This window comes from Ctenopharyngodon idella, chromosome 17, assembly GCF_019924925.1.
Source record: "Ctenopharyngodon idella isolate HZGC_01 chromosome 17, HZGC01, whole genome shotgun sequence".
Lineage (NCBI taxonomy): Eukaryota > Metazoa > Chordata > Actinopteri > Cypriniformes > Xenocyprididae > Ctenopharyngodon > Ctenopharyngodon idella.
Window position 1 is genome coordinate 9,815,994 of NC_067236.1, and position 21,217 is coordinate 9,837,210.

The following is a 21,217-nucleotide window of genomic DNA, read 5'->3' on the forward strand; positions in this document are numbered from 1 at the left end:
GGTTTGAACTGGTTTATGCTGGTCCTATGCTGGTCCTATGCTGGTCCAGGACCAGCATGGACCAGCATAGGACCAGCTCAGGACCAGCATGAACCAGCTTTGGACCAGCTTAGGACCAGCATAGGACCAGCATAAACCAGCTCAAACCAGCATACCAGCTCCAAAACCTACCTTAACCAGCATATGCTGTTTTTTTCAGCAGGGAACGGTTTCAAAATTCACATTTGAGAAATGACTGTAATTTATGGGGAATCTGAACTTGCTTGAACAAGCTTAAATTAGCGAATTAGTAATTATGTAAATATTTAAAATGTTTTATATATGTAAATGTTTTATATGTAAACAAATATTTCAGTAGGCCTATTAAAAAGTTTCAAACTGAGTAGGCTATATAGCCTTTAGTCTGTTTAGTAAGTCTTACCTCAGACTGCTCCTCACTTGCCCAAATCATTTAGAAATAATTAACTTTATTTAAAAAAAAAAAAAAAAAAAAATTTCAAATAACACGAAGTGATAATACAGCAAGGGGGTTTCCATTCTGTGTTGCAGAAGCTAACTGTTAAAGTGCAATAGATGCATGTAGGCCCTTCATTAATCTGTTTTCTCTCTTTAGTTCCTGAAATGAAAATTAATATACTGCATATTTATGGACACATGTCCATTATAGCTAGTATTGATAGCCATTGAATTAAGCCATTTAAAACCCAGTATTAAATTACTTCCTTATTTGGATTGCCACATAAGAATTAAAAACTCTCAGTTTGTCAAATTAAAGTTACAGTAACTTACCTTTTACTATAGGGTCTTGTCGGATTGAAAACTCAGGTGTGACAAAATCTCCCTTGCTACTAAAGCAGAAAGGTCTATTTGCTAAAATGTATTAAACGCACCTGGTTCAGTTGCTCCACTTCTATCAACATCAGTGATTGCTCTGTCTCAAGACTAAGGGTGTTGCATCTATAGGATTTAATTGCGTAAGAGATCACATGTCTACATGTCTGCAGTCTATTTGCATCACTGGCCCAAAGCTCACATGTCCTGACGTTTGGAGATGAGCTTGAATGCAATTAATCAAATAAATTGATTAAATTATTTAGTGGGTAATCCATACTAAAAACTGTTTGATGCTCCCACCATTCATAGGCATTTCACAGGTTATATATGGTTATACAGTTGGTATTAAAAACAACATCACAACAAATTACTGACATCATTCTGTGCTGGAGCAGAATGCAGAAAGTCCTATATTTGGCCTTGTCTGCACTCTGTAAATCTCAGCAAGGATAATAGCAATCAGATGTGATTACCTTTATGACGTCAATGGACTGTCTTTCATCCTACTACTGAGTCACTGCTGTAAATATGAAGCTCTGATACAATATAGATCAGAAATAAATACTGCATATATTTCACAGAAAACAAGTGATGTTTTGAGATTAATGCCATGTTTTATTTCTTTCACAGAAACTCTTGCATCTCACATGGCATTTTCTCATGGGCTTTACCATTTCTCTACTACCATTCTGCTGGTGTTCAGTACTATGGGAAGAAGAACATTTAGGTGCACGTAGTACAGTAAATAGACTAAACAGTACCTCCCTTTGGAAATAAGAAACATGAAAATGTACAAATTGGACAAATTGTCATATCGGGCAAATATGAGACAAAGGCAAGGAATTTCTTAGCTTTTGAAGAACCTAAATAGAAATATGACCTAAATAGAAGCAGTCAGTTTCTATAAATGAAACAGAATGGTTGGTAACTGGCTTTTGTAAAGGTTGGATTATTTACACTGATGAAGTATAAGATCTATTATTGTCTAACTGTAAACAGATAAAATTCTATTTAGTTAGTTAAAAATTAACTTGCATTAACTGAATATCTTTATGTTCTGATAAACTTCCATTTCTTTCATTGCTCTAACTGAAGATTGTTCGACACAATCAAAAAGAAATTAAGAATGTAAAGGTGTGTAAAATATACATATTTTAAATCAGTCTCTCTAAACACTTCTTAAAAATCTCCATTTTATGTCCACACTCATTCTTTTGCAACTTCACCGTAACCATACAGTAATGTGTCCCCCTTCAAACTTATCATGCTTGTTAATGCCAATACACAATTGACACCTCCTCTTCCACAAATGTGATCTCAATGTGGGTGCCGTGCATTCAGTGTTTCGGTGCTCACTTTGGTTAAGTACTTTCCATTGTCACAGATGCAAAAACACATCAGCATGGACCATTCAACAAAAAATCCCTCAATGACATTCTGCTTCCATTCATTCTTTCCTCAATTTACCACCAAGAAGGAAATGTACATTTCCTTGTTCTCCTAACCTTCATACTGAGAGCTAAGAACCTTTGATCAAACCAAACAAGTAACCCTCTGTTAATATAACATTTTTTTGAGAACGCTAATTTCTTTTGAAAGACAAAACTCTCATGAAAAGAGCAAAACTACAGTTACAGAATTACAGAAACTTTCCCCTTCACCCTAATTTCTTGGGGAATTATCGGCCAGCGCAAGCATGGCCTTCCAGCCAGAGTTTAGACCTCTACGGTCTTCATATTGAATGGATTGCTATCTCTTACAAGCCATTAGGGTTGAGTTGAGAAGCCTAAGTGCTGCCTTGAACACAGACCGTGCTGCTGGCAGATATATTCAGGGTGAAATGATTCTCTGCGCTAATGCAGCAGTCTGTAGACTCGGCCACCTCTCCCTCTCTTTCACAGATGGCAGTCATTGGCCCACTAGGAATGCGGCTGCGGCTGTTGTACCGACTGCTGGCTGCGGAAGGTGGTGTGCTTGAACGCCCGTATTTTAGGGTTGTTAGTCCAGCAGTAAGGCGGGGCAAGGCTCCCTCCGTACGTGCCCACTCTTCATGTGCTCTCCTTCTGCTTGTCGGAGAGGTGCACAGTCCTTCAGCTTGTCCATGCTCCGAATTAGCCCTCTGGAAACGGGGGTCTGTGGATTTGAGAATCTCAGTGGCTGACATGCGGAAGCTGGACTCTGAGCGGCTGCCCTTCTTAAGTAGCAGAGCTTTAAAACTGTCATTGCTTGTGGTTGAGCGCCGCAGGCTGCGCTGAATGGAGCCGGAATGACGTGGCAAGGAAGGTAGGCTGGGGCAGGATCCGGTTGGAGTGACAGGTGGTGAAGGGAGGACGCTACGGCAGCGTTCCTCTTCAGAGTCGCCACGGCCCAGGACCTTCCTCTTTGACCTAGGGATTAAAAAGACAGTAGGACAGGTTCTCAGGTAAGCCTTTGGCATGGTTACTGCATGTATTCTTGTTGATGTTGTTGATACCATGAGTGGGTAATTTCCACATGGAGCATTTTTGCACTTTAGTTCATGAGACTGTCATTTGTTGTAGGACTGTAGACAGGTTCCTCTGTCTACTGAGATAAAAATTTTAGGTTAAATAATTCAGAAGTGATTCAACATAATAATGAATATCTAAATATGTCTACAGATGTTTAGCATTGTATTTTCAGGCTTGGAAATCATCAGACGCCATGAGGTATCAGTAAAGGTGAAGTGTGTACATTTGTTTTTGATGTTATTGATGTGAAATTCAGATGTTAAAAAATTACACATTTCAACTATAAAGATTTAAAAACTACTACTCTTTTAATATCTTGTGGGAGTTGATAAGTATTTTTTTTTATATTCTGCTATACCCTTAGAAAATAACTCCACATTTGCATTTAAATAATTCCACATCTTCCTTCATGTTTCCTTAAAAGTCAGGTCATCATGTTCCCTTAAGGCCGTTTTATAGGAGCACTTGGAAGTCAGATCTTTCTTATTCATTAAACTTTGATTCACACAAATTAATTATGACAAATCCTCTAAGAATAACACTGCATCTTGTGCTTTTTATGCCAGAATAATCTTCACAGTTCTGTGTTTGCACACCTTCAGGTTGTTTCATATATACACATTTAAATTTGAACCTAACAAACAGTGTGACAGCACAATACAAACACCATGAAGCATAGCTTGGGGATTAGAGAGGGCAAAAAAGAGGATAGTTAATCATTTTAAGGGAGCTACTGGATTACGGGTGTAATCTGACCCTAGCCAAACTACAGGTAGACAACACCAGCCAATGACGTTACTTGCCAGTTTACTCCACACCTTTTATTGGATGTTCATGTTCTGTTTACGTAGACTGCTCCAGATGACACATTTAGACAAACGATTCAACATACAGTAAATGCATGAGCACATGACACAACTCCAATAACATTAAAATTCAATGATTAAAAGATTACAGCTTGTCATAAAAATCAGTATAATACTTGTTGTACAGACCATCAAAAATACCAAGATAAAAACATTATAAATTTATAATATTTCAGTATAAAGAAATACTGATAGGCCTTCTACAGAAATGTGATTGCATACATTTAAAATTATTTTATTATATAATTTATATATTATTATATTAATAATTTGTTTATACTTCTAATGAGAGAATGAATAGCTTCACACACTGATTTACCTGTTATCATCAGGGTTGTGCTCTAGTCAGAACTAAATTCAATTCCAGTTCAATTCTTGAATTTGAATTAATGTAGCAAACTCAAAAGCCTCAAATTAAATTTGAATTTTGAATTTTAATGTAACTTTACATTTAGTTGACTAGTAGTATAGCTTTCAATAATATTAATTAATAATAATTAATTTCATTTGTTAGTATGAATAACAATACACACTATATGGAGTATTTTTATTTTATGATGCTCTATATGGCATATAAAAAAATCAGTTTGATGGCTAAATTTGTATAATATGAAAAAAAAAAAAGAGAAATAGTCAGTTATAGTCAATAGTCAATTATGTAATTATTTGTTTTGTCATCCTTTTCCTGCCCTTGTAATTCAAATTTTCAATTCAAAATCCTTTGTGGTTTGACCAATTCAATTCACATTTCAAAGGGAGCAATTTTTTAGCCATTCAAAGGGAGCCATTTCATTCTGAAATTTGCTCAACTCTATTTATCAGACAAAACTTTCGTACTTTTGGATGATTTGGTCACAAATTCCCTTGAAATGATCATGTGAACAAATGAACAAAACAGGGTTGAATATTCTGACCTTTCCTGAATGAACTATGTGTTTTTACAAGTCAATTCAAATGTAATACAGTACAATAATACTTTATATGCACATGTATAAAACCTTGATTTATATTGAATAGTGCAAGAAAAATTAACAGTCTGAAGCTCTTTTTTATAATATACATTAATACATTTTTTATACATAGTAAATTATCCACTATAATGGTACATATTACAATCCAGTGAACCTTTTAATATGCATTACCTTTTTAAGCACGGCCTTCAAAAGTTAAAAGTGTTAAATGTATTTATACAAATAACATTTTTTTTTACTTGCATGCATAATGCAGGCATTACTGGCTAAATAAAAAAACATCACATTACCTATGAATGGCAGCAAAGAGGTCCTCTGTTGTACGAGGACGAACAGGCGTCACCATCTCCTCCACAGCCTCCCTTATAGTGTTATTGCCAGATGCGCTTTCAGAGCTCGAGTCAAACACGGCACCTACAGCCCACACACAAACACTCAGCTTACCTCTCAAAGTGGGAAGAAACAATAGAGACTGAGCCTATACTGACTGAAAAGCAGAAAGGCAAAAAACCCATGCTGCAACAGACATTTTCAGATCTTTAAATTATTCACACTTCTTTGGTAGTCCTGCTGTTGTGCAATAACTGCACTTTAGTGAGCACTACAGAGGCTTGAGAATATTACAGTCTAAACCCGCTAACCATCACACACTCAAGGGCTTTCATTCAACTTTCTAAGCTGATTCAAGGGTAACAGATAACACAAAACAATCATAGAGTTACAGCCATTCCTGTATCACATAAAACAGGATTTGTGTGGCAATGAATGAAGAGCATTCACTGTGCCTTCACTCACAATGAGGATTGATTGGAAGTTTAGAAAAGTATTGAAAGTGTTGATATATCAAATCAATTTACTTTAACTTTACAGGAGAGGGAAAGATGATAATGATCCCTGAGGTTTGTCAATAAAATACAGAGCACTTTCCGATCCATAACCTGATAAAATAATATTATCTCTTATTCATGCCACACAAAATGCAGTTACACATGGCTCTGCTACTCTGCTGATGGATGTAAAGTTGAATAGTAAATTCTAATGCATGGTCTTTTGGCACAATCATTTGTTTGACATGCTAGAGTGATTCTCAATACACAGAAACTTAAATTCTTAGTTTTAGGCAAGTAATAAAAGAAGCCCTTACCATTTTCCTCATGTTCGTCCTCTTTAAAGCTGATGGATCCTGAGCTGCTGCTTGAACCATCATCTGATGTGCTTTTATCATCACAGAGCCCAAAGTCTTTATCACTCAGGCTGAGGTCATGCTCATGAAGAATGAGATCGGAGAGTTGCAGGTCTTGGAGACTGCTTGATGACAGCTCACTGCTGAGAGACACTCTGCTTTTGATCACAGGGGTTGAAGAGTCTGAGTCACTCTCTTCTACCTCAAGGTCTAAAGGAACTGCCTGCAAATTAACTGTGTTTGTCGGGGATGTACCATTCACTTGCCCTGACTCAAGTGTTTCTTGTGCTTCATGAACCTGTTGAAGTACATTAGAGACAGGTAGGTGCATAATGGGTGGTATAATAAGGGAAAGATTGGGCTTCTTAGGTGATATAGGAGGCTTCTGTTTTAGCGGAGAACTTTGAAGAGAAGCTGAGGAGTCTGTGCACTGCAGAAGCTTGTGGGAAGATTCTGGAACATTCTGCCCGGTATTGCTGACAGGTTCATCTGGGCCAGGGAGTATAGAACCAGTTGATGCCTCAGGGAAATCTTGTATAAATTTGTTTACTGAATGTTCATCTTCAGGTATTTCAATGGCATTTTCTGACTGACTAACACAGCTTGCAGTCACTGTGCGCTCTGCAGTCTCAATTTCTGGGGACTTTCCTGAGTTTGTTTCGGAATGGTTGTGTGCTTGGTCATCAAAATGATCAAAACTGACTGCTGTAAAGATATTTTCTATTTGCTTGAGCTTGACAGGTCGTAGCTGCACCATTTGAAGAGCTTGGGCAGTGATTATTGGTTTCTGAGTCTTCTCTCGCTCTCCAGTGTATATGATGTTCAGTCTTTTTTCAATTTCAATGGCCTTCGTAGGTCTAAGACAACTCTCTGTCTTCAAAATGGCTGAAGTTTGAAGATTCATCTCAAGTAATGGTGGAGGAGGTGGAGGAGGAGGAGGAGGAGGAAGAGAAGATAGAATGCACAATGAAGGTTTGGGAGAAAGAAGTGGAGGTGGTGGAGGAATATTTGTACCTTCATTGCTTGACGGAAATTGAGAAACCTTTGGTGGGGGAGGGGGGAAATCAAGAGAGTCACATTCTTCAGGTGTTGTCAATGAATCTGAAAGTGAATTATGTCTCTCTTCCAAGGCAGAGGATATGTCAGTTACAGGAGGAAAAGGTGAGGTTGGGTCTATCGTAGATGCTGTTGGAGAGCAAGAAGCGGGGCTGGGTGACCCACATGATGCAGAAGTCATGTCAGGTGGAGGTGGTGGGATGTTTCTGATAGAATCTGAGGTGTTGGAGGACAGGGATGTAGAGGAGGATGACACAGAAGACCGCAGGGAGGACTTTCTTTCAGGGACTTTTGGTTTTGGCCTCCCTGCAGGAGACTTTGCTCTTATTAGAGAAGTAACTGGAGTGCCTGCAGTCGGAGTGTTGGACTGACTTGAATAACCACTTGATGGTGACGTCAGGCGATGAACCTTGTCAGGTGATGAGGCCAATTTTGACTGAATCCCACTACTGTTGAAGTGGGATGATGGGAATCCAGTGTTGTTGGATGCATTGCCCGTGACTCCTTGATTCTCTTCAGCACTTGCAGATTTTGTGATTTGGGAGGAGAGACCCTGGTCGGACTGTGGACCAGGGTAATCCATGTAGAAGTCCCATGACTCTGCATAGTCTGAGCGCTGACTGCTGCTGTCGCTGTGCGTGGGTGTGACTGGACATACAGCAGCTGGTGCAGACATCCCACTGCTTGCTGCACTTGTGGTGCTCTGGCTTCTGGGCCGGAGCACCCAAGGATCTTCAAATCTACCACAGGGTGTCTGTTCGGAACAAGATAAACTATGAGTTTTTAGATTAAGCTCTAAGGACTGCTGGAGACTGGAAATAAACTGCTCACTAAGCACTGAACCACTGTGGTGAAGCTTCCTGTGGGGTTTGCGCCTTAAGGAGTCAGTCCTTGCAGGAGGGAGTGGAGGCTTCTTGGCTTTCCGCAGGGAAATGCTACGTGTCAATGAGCGGTTGCTATGCAGACTTGTATGGTCACCTTGACTGTGGTGGTCCTTGCACTCGTACAAATTGTGCTTTGCATCCCCAGCTTTATTGATGCAGCCATGGCTATGTGACTTCAAACCAGAGTCTAGACGCATGGAGGTGTAGTAACCTTCGTTGTCAACAGAGAACAATGAGCTTGTGTCTGTCTTGCTGGGAGAATGTTCTTCACTGTTGTATATATGGCTGACAGGTGAGGAGCAACTTGAGGTGACGTTGTCCTTTGGAGAAACTTCATATGTCCACTGGTCAGTGGTTAATGTGCTGCAGCTTTGATTGCTGCTCTCTGAGAAGTTGGAATCCCTGCGGACACCGTTAGGACTGCTGCAGTTTCTACCATCAAGTGTGCTGCACTGGGACTCAGTCTCGGTGTGGATCCCTGTACAGAGGGAGGCTGTGGATTCGTAACAGGAGGAGACAGCTGACAACGAGGCATCGTCAGAACTAAGTAACTGGGTCAATGAATGAGGTGATTGTATCTGGTTATCCTCTGTCCTTTTGTGTCCATAAAGAATAGAGTTCTGTAGAGCACCACTGAGATTGAACAAGCTTGGGCTATTATTTTGATCAGAGCCGTGGTAATTTAAATTTTCAGCAACCTTTGGGCTGTTTAATGTATTGCTTATGGAGTCGGACAGCATCTGCAGTGATGATGAAGAGCCATGCTGCATGTCAAACTGGTAGGACAATGAGCTTATAGAGCCAGAATTCATCCTGTAGGGGGAGCTGTTGTACTTTGGTTCGCAGTGTTGATGCGAGATGCGAGAACCTTGTCGTGGCAAACTGTGAAAGCTCTGATCACTGTCATTAAGTTGAGTGTAGCTAATACCATTACAGTCACTCATGGTGGAAATGCTGCTTGAGGAGGAAACACTGGCCATTTGGGCGGCAATTCCATGGCCTCTCTGTGCTCTGATTCTGCGTACTGAGGGAGGAACAATCTTCACCTCTTCTGTTTGGCAACTTGAGTCTCGGGTGTCTGAGCGTCTCAGGGTGGAGTTTACACTTCCCACTCGACTGAGGGTGGAGTACTGATCTGCCATACACATGGAATGAATTCTAGAGTCTTGTTCTTTATTTGCTGTAAGAAAATAGGAATGGGAAATATAGATACATGGTTAATGTTTCATTGATTTTCTTTCTTAATGATTCCAACAATAATAACAATTCAGAAAAAAAAATCTATAAATCTGTAGAAATTCAGGCTACGTTATCCCTAATGCATTCAGTATTTTTATTTTAGTGTTGTGCTAACATGGCAGTCATCTTGGACTATACTGACACCTAGTGACAAATACTGTACAACATCACACTAAAAAAGCAAACCTTTTTTAATTACCAGTGTCATTGCACAAATGCTCTACTAGCAGTCAGCCATAGTCAGATTAATGCATTTCCACCACCGAAAATGTCAAACAGTAGACAGTCTTTACTGGTAAATCACCTTTTCAGAAATACCAGTAAATCAGATCTAGCAATTTTCCTTCATGAGGATTGCTTTGGGCCAATAATAAAGCTCTGTTGGAGCTGTTTACAGTGTTCTGTTGCTTTTAATTGTTTTTCTATCTAAATATGCACTAGACAGACATCTGACTGTTAATTGTGCCATGTCTTACACTTGAGACCCTGCCTTCTTTTCCATTCATCAGCACTGCGGCTCTACAGTTTCACTTTTTCATATTATAGCCTAGTAACTGCTGTACTATACTAGCTATTATGCATTATGCATCTAAGAGCACTATTCATTCCTTCATGTGTAAAACATTGTGTAAAACGTAATGTGGGAAAACATACTGAGTGCACCTTTAATTTGGTTGAGAAGGGGGCAACATATTTGAATGCAACAATGAATAGGAATCATACCTAATTCAGTCTGGATGTTGTCAGGAACTCCTGTTATTGTCTTTCTTCTTTGCACCCTCTTGGGTCTTCTTATTATGGTATCAGTGTTTGCTAAGGAGCGACGGAAAGTGGCCTGGCGGTCAAAGTTCTCTCCTAAAGATGTAAGAACATAGAAAACCAGTGTTCAATAATGGCATGCCTCATGCAGAGTTCACAGAACTATATTGTAGTTAGGGATGCACAATATATTTACAAATAATACAGACAGATTTTTAAAATTTATTCATCAGTATTTGTCCGTTTTGGGTATATATTGGTCAATATTTAATTGTGCATGCTCATTTTCCTTATTTTTACTTTTAGATTACATTTGCTGTCATCTAACACTCATAAAAAGTTAATCTTTAAAAACACTTATAATTTAATAACACTGTTCACAATTGTTTATCTATTTTACCTACTGTACATTATATTGTTGTGATGCCTAAATTCACTTGTTGCATTTAAATTATGAATTTTATTTTTTAATTTTATTTTAAATTCTTTTAGACAAAATATATAGTATTGAATATTGCCACTTATAGTGTGAAAACAGTTGTTGGTTCTTGATATTTCCCGGAGTTTTAAAATTGGCGTATCCCTAATTGCAGGTGAGAAGAACTGAAATAATTAGAGGAACCTAATCTTAAAACTGTCATAAATTCCTCTCATAAAATAAGTATTTACTGAAAAATGTGTGAGTTAAAGCTTAAAAGTTAAAGCCACTGCTCTAAAAACCTCAAGCTTATTGCAAGTTATATATTTTATGATTTAACAATGGAGGTACCTGTAATATTGATGGGAATAATATCAGTGGCCACCGACTGAGCCTGTAGTCTCATTTTCTCCTCAGGAGTAGGCAAAGGTAGACAATTGGTCCAGCTTCTCTGAATGTCCATGTCAGAGCCGTGATCCAGCAAAGGGGTCTGAGGCGGCATTGAGTACACAAGCTTCTCCTCCTCATTAGGTGAATCTGAAGCCTGGACACAACACAAACAGACTGATTTAGTAAGGTCAGGATTCTGTGAATGATAGCCTAGCCAATGCCCAGGGATAGGTATTGTCTGATACTTGGTCATTTCTACGGTTAATTCAATGAAGTTCTTTCCAAAAAGAGCAGAGTTAAAAAGACTCTTGGAGTGCATTTCCCTCCAGGAACATCGGGTGACTGAAATATTTCTCTTAGCAATAAGCCTAGGGGAGCCCTGAATGGAGGAGAGCTGCTCTCTAAATTATTCATGCTAATTTGAGATCAGTGTTACAGTCAGTGTTTTCAACCATAATGTGTCTAGATACTCCATTTTTCTTTTTCTTTTTTCTTTTGCCAAAAAGACAAATTAGACATTCTTTTGTTCTGCTTTGCCTAAACAGTTTACCTAAACAAATTTGCAAGTTTGCTTGAGGGAAATACACATCTAATTCTGTTTTAATTATGTCTAATTTGTGTAATCTACTATACTTATTGTCTCTAAGTTGTTGAGGGGGAAACACGCTCACAGCGGGTGACTAGCACTAGTAGGTTGTGTATGAAGACGCTATAAGGACTTGTTAGGATCTGAAGCCAACCTTCACACAGCACAGTGCTACCACTGACTAGCAACTGCAGTGAGAGCAGTACCTTTCTTTTCCAAGATCTCAAATGACAGCAGAGAGAGAGGCAAGACTGTGATAGGCAGTCTAGGACTTTAAACCGCTTGATGAGAGAGGAAAAAATTGAAAATAAAGGAACAAAAGAACATCACGTGAAGTGAGACAATACTTTTTTTTAGTATTATAAAGTGTGGAACAAATACTTTGTAGTTTGATCATTGATTGTATTAGATACTGGACTACACTGCTAGCATGCATACAGCCAATAGGGGGCAGTGAAAAACAAGACACCCAAAACGTGTTCAGTTAAGTATTTAGGAGAAAACCAGGCCTTTGTCTGTTTCATGCACATATGAGCATATTTAGCTCTCATTATACAATATAACAACTACAGAAATAATTTCTTTGAAATTAACAAGAGCTCTTGTTTTTATTGTTATGTCAATCCACTCAATTTCAGATTTGTAATATGTAGCCTGAACGTCAGCTTGGACTACATAATTAAAAGCTATTTCCACCAACAGGATTTTGGTAATAATATATTGAAATTGATTATAAAAAACATTACTGCATATTACATATTGCAAACAAAATAAAAGTAGTTGTTTTTCTAGAAACAGCATACATGTGAATGCAAAGGTAAGGACAGTGGCCAAATATGTGTTAAGGTCAGACTTACCTTCTTTTTCTTCTCTGTCTTCTCCTCATCCAGGTGCACACTTTCACATAGGCTGGTTGCAGAGAAGGCAGGGCTTTGGGAGTAGTACTGGGAGCTGCGGAAGCCATCTTTCCTGAGCTTGTCGCACTCTGGAGAGGCAAGCATAACCATCCAATCATAAGCAATTTGTTGTGGTAATGAGTCTGTAAAGATCATTTAACACAGATCACAGACCTATAGCAAGCATTTACATGTCAATTCATGCTACATAGTTGTGCGCAGGCTGCTTAAACAAATATTTTATTAATCAAAGAGTCTATAAAATCAAATATTTATTTCCTTAAAACAAAATCACACTTTCGAGAACTAAATGAAGCAATAAAAAGTAAATGTAAAAAATATGTCTTCAGAAAAAATAACTGCAGAACATATGTTCTCCAATTGGAATAAATAAATAAAATATGTTTTTATCAAAAGAATTTATTTAAATATGTTTTTTTTTTTTTAAATGAGCAATTGGGAATGATTAAAGTACTTTTAGCCGGCATAGAATGCATCCCGATAAACACACTGCAAAGAAGACATTTCAGTTTCACATAAAGGCTGATGACTCTTATATCACGCTCAGCATATTACTAAACCACTGCAGAGCTACAGTGTCCTTTTGCCCTCAGTGCAGAGAGAGGGCAATTACAGACTGATAGACAGTGGGCTTATGCTCTATGATAGATAGATAGATAGATAGATAGTATCAATAAGACATCCAGGTAAATAAAAGAGTAGTGCCAGTTTTTACTGTAGGACTAAGAGTTTAACCTGAATATGTCAGATCTGACTGTCGGGTTATGAATGGCCTGAGAGCAGGGGGTCTCCACCTCCACCTAATGCCACTGACATATCCATTTATTTCAGCTGATCACCTCCTCTGGCACCTTCATAATGAGAGCCTGCTGAGAAACACTATGATCCTCTCTTTCTCTCTCTCTCTCTCTTGTCTTTTTGCAGAGCTCAATGTAATCACCTAATCCTTCCTGCTGTAGCTCATGAAAAGACATGACACCTCATCCAGTGTAGTTTGCAGTATGCACAAAATGCACTATATCTCAGCTGGTTAGTGTCTTCAAATCTATAATATGTAAGCACAGCAAAGCTTCAGTCCTACATTTGCATTCTGCATTTTGCATTTTAACTAAAGGAGTCCTAGTGAGGAAAAACTGATTACTTCAGGATATAAACTGATTCTTTTTTCATGGCAATCAAATTTCAGTGACTACATAAATTTAATGTAAATGTCTATGTTAAACATAACATATATGTGGCACTGACCAGGTGATTATACAGTTCAGTAACACAAAGCAGGCTTACAAATGCAAGTAGGAACAGCTTAGCCTGCATTCTTAGAGTATATAAATATATGTCTTACACATACAGTATACTGGACAGAGGCATTTAGATTACTTATTTAAATTACATGAATTTTTAAAGCACAGTGAATCATCAATAAACCCAGAAAAAAGCTTTGTGTTTCTCATGCTGCATACAGTCAGAAGCACATTATTATAGTATATAAGTGTGTTGGTTTGTTTTAGGCGGCTTATAATATTACTTCACAGAGTTCTACCTATTTAAACTCCCTTGGAGTCAACAACTATGATTAGCTGCACATTTTGAGCTGTGATTAGTGAGCAGAGGCTAGTACAGGTTAATATGTTAGTAGCTCAAGGAGTGAAGGACAGACACATAGAGAGAGAGAAAGCGCACGTGTGAGGGATGTCGGACTTAATCCTATAACTGAGAGGACTTAATTTGTGCTCTCACCAAAATCTTTCACTTTACCTTTCACTTCTCATCTTACTGCAGGCAACATGCACAAACAACAGTTTATTGCCATAACAAACACTTTAACCTCTTAGTTTGTTTCTATAAGCAGCTTTGTCCACCATCTAAGAAGGCATTAAACCAGTAAATCAGCAAAAAAAAGGAAAACTCTGCTGTTCCAAACCTGTATGACAAACTTTCTTCTGTTCGACGGAAAAGAGCACCATGGACAATTAGCAAAACATCTCATTTTGTGCTGATCTTCATTGGAAAAAAGTTAGACAAAGTTTGTAGTGACATGATAGTGAAGGTATTTTTACATGGTTACCAATCAGTTTCCAAAACCTATAATGTTGGTATGGAGAGATTATTGTACAGTGCAGTGGCTGAGTAGACTCTTAATTGTCACATTGTGATTCAGAGTGTGAGAGGAAAATCATTCAAAAGCTGTAGTGCAGGTAGTCAATGAATGTAAATTAGATTTAAAAAAATATATATAAATATATATAGATAGACAGATAGATACACACACACACACACACACACACACAACAGCCATGACCCTGCCAAAACTCACTGGGAAAAGAGGGAAAACAGACATTTGGTGTGCCACCTGCTGCCCCCGCTGGGGCCAAGACAGCTCACAAACACACACCGGTATATTAGCATTCTAGAACACCTCAGAGGACTTGTTATTAAGGCAACAACAAGGTCAAATAAAGGAATTTAAGAGGAGTCATGAAAGTTAAAAGTATCTGGTTTCCAAATACAAAAGGAAGTGATGTTGTTCTCTGGTATATGATGATATACCAAAGTGCAGCAGAAGGTCAAATGATGAGGACATATGCCATTAGGCTCTACAGGAGCTCCCTGTGGGGAGGTTATTGATACAAAGTAACATGAACCAAAAAACCAAAGATTTAAAACCAGGAAGATTCAGAAACAACATGAAACATAATTCACAATCCATCCTACGATCCAATCAATTCCCAAAAAACAAAATCCAATCCCACCCTACATTTTTCTCATTCCAGAAGCTGTTTCACTTGGATATATGTCACAATAGGGAAGAAAAGACTATGGCAACTTCAATTTCATGCTGACTTTAAAATTAGTAATGGTTAGGTAAGGGAACTTTCTGCAGAGCGGTAATGTTATCTTCATTATAATGGTTTGTAACAGAAATTAGATATTCCTCTGAAGGGCATTTTGTATTTGCTGATTATATGAAGCAATTATGAATCTTATATGGGATTTCTGATGAAATTACTAATCATGTGCTGTACTGTTCAGAATATAATAATTGTGTTTTACATTTTAAAAAAGAAAAGTACTGTTGCTTTTGTCTCTGACCTCTGAGGACTGTTTTTAGGTTGACTTTGGCCTGGCGGTGAAGGTCCTCGACGCAGGCTGGTCTAGACCCTGGCAGGAAGACATTCTCCTGTTGGTGCCAGGGGGCTGTGTAGTGCACCGACCACTTGCTCTCCTCATCAAGACTGGACACCGCTATAAAGAAAAGAAGCAAGGACACATTCAAATTCGACATGCTTAAAGGAAGAAGGTCAGTGGTTTGTGTAAAAGTGCAAAATCCTATTTAGGATTATAAGTAGACTGGTAGATATGAAAAGATTTACAGTGTTTTTATCCTAAATGATTGATGGCAGACAATAAAAACAAAATGTTTTTGTTGCTCTACCCTGCTGGAAGGACCAGCTTTGACCAGAATCAGCTTCCATGATGGTCCAAGTTGGTTTATGCTGGTTAGTGCTGGTTTGGTGTTGCTTTAACTGGCGGACAATGGCCAGCAATGTCTTTGTAGTGAAGCTACAGTAGTTAACCATGGAAATGCTAGTTAAGATAGTCAAGATGCTTGTTGGGGACACAACCTATGTGACCAGGAATACATGTCTCTTCCACAGCATAATCCAGAATAACACTGTCTTTTAGGGGTATTTCTTTAGGGGTGCATATATAGGTACCCGGCCAATATTAGTGTTATTTTACATACAAAATTTGTATGAATTTTGTTAATATAAATACCAAATACTAATTTAGTAAATCTCAAAATGAAAATCCATCTTCATATTTTCAATTATAATGATACCCAAGTTCACTTGTAGTTTACTTTTTTGTGTGTGTATTTTAGCTTTATTTATATATTTTAAACAAAACAGTACTGAATTTTAATATTGGCCATAACAATAAAATAATTATTGGATTATTGACAGAAATTTAAAATTAGTTTTAACTCTAATCAACTCAGATGTCAGCAGAAGGAGATACAATTCAGACAGAAAGAAAAACAGCCGCTGGGCACATGAGATGGATTTGGGAGCTGCAGTCATGTGTGGGTTCTTATACTCCCTCAGAGAGATTACATGAAAAACTGCACGAGGGGCCGGGCCAATCAAACACTTCTACGCCACTGCGTCTAAAGACACTGGGGACATGCTTGTCTCTGGCTGGTGCCTTGACAACCCAGATTAAACGATCAATTATGCCAAGTTCCTCTGGGTAAGATTAACCAGGCCAACCTTATCAATGCATTTTTTCCCCCATGCAAAAAGTGTGCCAGTGATTATAGATTATTCACAATCATAGTTTCCTCGAGTGCAAGAGGTTATGCGAGAGTACTAGGTCATGAGCTCAAAATACATGGCGGTAGATTTCACTAGTCCACCAAAAAGTCAATGGCTCTGTTGGAAAATACCTTAAGGCTAAATGAAATGTGTAAATAAGAACAGTAATAGTGTAATCTAAACTTAACTGTACAACATTCATTTTTTACAGTAATATCTATAATAATTCACAATAACAAATCATATATGAAGTAAAAAAAATAAAATGGATATTATAATCATATATAATTGAATTGAAACATACCTCTAAATATAATTATAATAATCTACATCATTTGGTGAACACTCAAAGTAGAATATATTAAAAATTGAACAAAACAGGCTATCAGAGCTTTACATCATCAATAAATTCCAGAACAAGGTCACTATAAAGAGACCGATGCCCCACTATAAAAAGAAACTCGCAAACAAATGTAGCACAGCGCTCCGAATCAGATGCATGCAACCACAGCAGCAGTGATGAATAACCCCACACCCCAAACTACTTGAGTCTACTTGACCTTGAGCTGCACGAGTGATAAGAGAAACCCAAAACGGCACGGTACATGATTTGAGGAGCTTACCCTTCTTTTTGAAGTACTTAATGACAGATTTAAGAGTGGTCCCGATGAACACCATTGTGACGGGCGATCGATCCCCTGAGAGATACGCGCATAAGGATGTATTAGTCCACCATTGGAGCGAGTGAGTGTGAAGAGAAAGAGAAAGGAGGAGAAACGGCACTACCCATACGACACTCTTTCTTTACTCATTTTACGCTGACTGGCACAGCATGCAACACTCCCCCTCCTCTTCTATCTCTCTCTCTTTCTCCATCACTCTCTCTCACACACATTTGCCCACCCCAGAGGATATTCAGTTGCTGTTTGAGTTATTCTCTCTCTCTCTCTCTCTCTCGGCGTCCATCTATTAATTGTGTGTCTCTCCTCCCCTCCTTCTTGTGTCTCTAGCTATAGTGCACGTCTCTCTGTCGCATTGCATAGGTTTAAGGCTCTCTCACCTTGCCTTGCTGTGGAGGTATAACAAACTTGGATCCGTGCCATACACTATGGATCACTGACAATCAGCCTATTGTGTTTCTTTACACCGCTGCAGCCCCTGCCACTCCTCCCTTTTCTCTGTCCTTTTTTCTTTTGAGATGGGGGGCCCAGGACGAGTTTGAAAAGGATCCTAGACTATTCAGCAGAGATTAAGGTGGTGTTCACCCACCCAGCTCCTATTTAGGGGCTCACTGCTGCAGTATTTCATTAGTGTTGAAGCAAGTGTAATTTCTTTCTCCCTCTTGCTATCCATTTTTTTTCTTTCTAATGAACCTTGAATGGCCACTCAGCATTTTCACATGTGAGGTTGGTCAGAACTACATTTAGATTCAGTTTACATGACTCACAGCTGGTTTTTGAGATCACTGTATGTCTATGACATTGTCATAAGAGAAGGCATATTAAGTAGTATTCAGACCTTCAAGTTTGGTTTCTTGAGAAAAGAAGATTTTAACCTCATATTTACCAATTCTGGTGTGCCAATCAGTGATGCTGTAAATTAGAGCGCTCTGTTCACCATAACAAACTAAGATGACACACAGATGGCCATGATGCATTGACACTGATCCAACTTGCTGACCATCATATAGAGCATGACGACCACTCAGTAGCACAGCAAATGTCTGTCCCTGTTTTTATGCACTTTATGGATAAGAATTGAGTACAAAAATCTGAAGGATGCTGTAACCGTTTGTAAGAGTGATTTTACAGCAGTGGTAAAAAACTGTTTATTGCCCACTTAGCTAATAAACAGGTTTGGTAGTTCCCCGTAATGTCAAATTCAAGTCTACTGAAAGCCTTGTAAATAGATAAACCACTTTTAATTTTGGGCGAATCTTCGAGTAAATATTGTGCAAAATGATTTCAAAATATAGCAGCAATTTTTGTACTTTTCATCTGCAACATTGTAATGCTGTAATGTGAATTTAATGATTCTGGTTTTGGTTCCTCTCAACAATTTCTAGTTCTGTAACAGTTCTGCGAATGATTCTTATAATATTTTTGAGGAAGAAATATTTGAAAAACAAAATGCATTTCCATTGTCCACTATTGAGATGAATAGATGATCAATAGTTAATAGATTTAAAACAATTCTTGTAAATGGTGTGTTTAAAGTTGCGACGAAACAGAAGTAATGGACAATATTTTTTTCTGTATTATACATTTAAACAGATTATTGAAAATGAAATAAAAAAATTTAGGGCTGGACTTGGTTTTGTCCATCGGTTGTTGATTGGATGGAGGCAGATCAGCTGAATGCGAGCTCGCAGTGGATTGTAAGGGGCGGGTTTAAGTGCACTAAAAGGTTGGAAAAATCTGGCATACTGTACATTTCTCCAGAAGGATATTTGGATAAAAAATGATGAGGGATTTTTTTTAATGTATGGATAATTGTTCACAAATAGATCTATAACATGCATTAAGAAATTAATTTTCATTTAATTAGACATTTTGGGGCAGTATGGCAATCCAATAACTGGTCTTAACTGCAAAATAACAGTACAAAATAATAATAATAAAAATGTGGTAAAATATTTTATTCAAAAAATATTTAACTACGTTTTGTCATATGAGCAACCAAACTACACTTAAAGGGTTAGTTCACCCAAAAATGAAAATTCTGTCATTAATTACTCTCCCTCATGTCGTTCCACACCCGTAAGACCTTCGTTCATCTTCAGAACAAAAATTAAGATATTTTTCATAAAATCCGATGGCTCAGTGAGGCCTGCATTGCCAGCAAGACAATTAACACTTTTAATGCCCAGAAAGCTACTAAAGACGCATTTAAAACAGTTCATGTGACTACAGTGGTTCAACCTTAATGTTATGAAGCGACGAGAATACTTTTTGTGCACCAAAAAAAATAAAATAAATAACAACTTTATTCAACAATATCTAGTGATGGCCAATTTCAAAACACTGCTTCATGAAGCTTTGAAGCTTTACAAATCTTTTGTTTCGAATCAGTGGTTCGGAGCATGTATCAAACTGCCAACGTCACACCCCCCAGTGGTGAACCATTGAAATTTTGAAAAACTTATGATGTAACGAAGCCTCGTTTACTGAAATCACGTGACTTTGGCAGTTTGATGCACACTTTGAACTACTGATTCAAAACAATGATTCATAAAGCTTTGAAGCTTCATGAAGCAGTGTTTTGAAATCACCCATCACTAAATATTGTTGAAAAGCCATTATTTAGTTTTTTTGGAGCACAAAAAGTATTCTCGTTGCTTCATAACATTAAGGTTGAAACACTGTAGTCACATGAACTGTTTTAAATACGTCTTTCTGGGCATTGAAAGTGTTAATTGTCTTGCTGGCAATGCAGGCCTCACTGAGCCATTGGATTTTATGAAAAATATCTTAATTTGTGTTCCGAAGATGAACGAAGGTCTTACGGGTGTGGAACAACATGAGGGTTAGTAATTAATGACAGAATTTTCATTTTTGCGTGAACTAACCCTTTAAGTCTTAAATACAATATAACAGAAAGTTGTAAGTTGTACATGTTGATTCACAAAAAAAATGGCCATTAGTTGACTTATTCATTCAGGAATCAGACTATTCTGGTAATGCTGAATGTAATATGCTGTAGATACAGTAGTGGTGTTGCAGTACCACTGAATAGCAGTGCAGGAAACGCTGTCAGAGTATTTTAATACAGTGTTGTGTCTAAACTGGAAGAAAAATGTGCCTAAGAGAATCGTTAAAAAAATGAACCATCATTTGGTTCTGATATTTAAGTGTAAAACAAAACTCAATTCTTGATTCATTATACTAGTTGTAACTACTGATTCTAGAGCTGCTTTGCTTGTCTTTTTCATGGTTAACGTTGTGTATTCCGTTGGCTCACCCTGGCGCAGCTAAAGGGCACATTCATAATGAGATTGGGGAACAGCCTCCTAAAATGCTAAAACTTTCTGCCTGACTGATCCTATTGTGTTTAGTGGTTTCCAGCACTACCAGTCCTGAAACACAAAAACTCATATACACACACATAAACTATAGCACTTCTCCTTCCCATGTCCCAGACAAGACATTAACTAAAGAAGACAAACCTCTTCATGTAAAGCAGCTGGAGGGCCAAAAGAAATGCCAATTAAACACTAGCCTGAAGAGACCAACAACAGCTAAACTAATATACCCCTATAAAATGCAATGTTGTTTTTCATTCACCACATACCCAAAGAACATATGGCAAA

At 38.0% G+C, this 21,217-nt stretch overlaps 1 protein-coding gene across 4 annotated transcripts in view; it reads right to left on the reverse strand.

Annotated features, from left to right (window-relative positions):
- Nucleotides 1–1,428: 1,428 nt before the first annotated feature.
- The window catches only part of nhsl1a (NHS-like 1a), a 53,040-nt gene continuing 33,251 nt past the window's right edge, over nt 1,429–21,217 (reverse strand). For 3 of the 4 annotated variants that reach the window (XM_051868053.1, XM_051868054.1, XM_051868056.1), the window contains exons 2-8: nt 15,683–15,835; nt 12,533–12,660; nt 11,051–11,243; nt 10,246–10,377; nt 6,305–9,463; nt 5,451–5,574; nt 1,429–3,221 (exon numbers count right to left, since the gene is read on the reverse strand). In XM_051868053.1, coding sequence (XP_051724013.1) covers nt 2,621–3,221; nt 5,451–5,574; nt 6,305–9,463; nt 10,246–10,377; nt 11,051–11,243; nt 12,533–12,660; nt 15,683–15,835 — 4,490 coding nt within the window. In that variant the 3' untranslated portion in view covers nt 1,429–2,620. Of the gene's footprint in view, nt 3,222–5,450; nt 5,575–6,304; nt 9,464–10,245; nt 10,378–11,050; nt 11,244–12,532; nt 12,661–15,682; nt 15,836–17,531; nt 17,829–21,217 lie in introns of those variants that run through there. The other variant, XM_051868055.1, reaches the window with a different exon arrangement.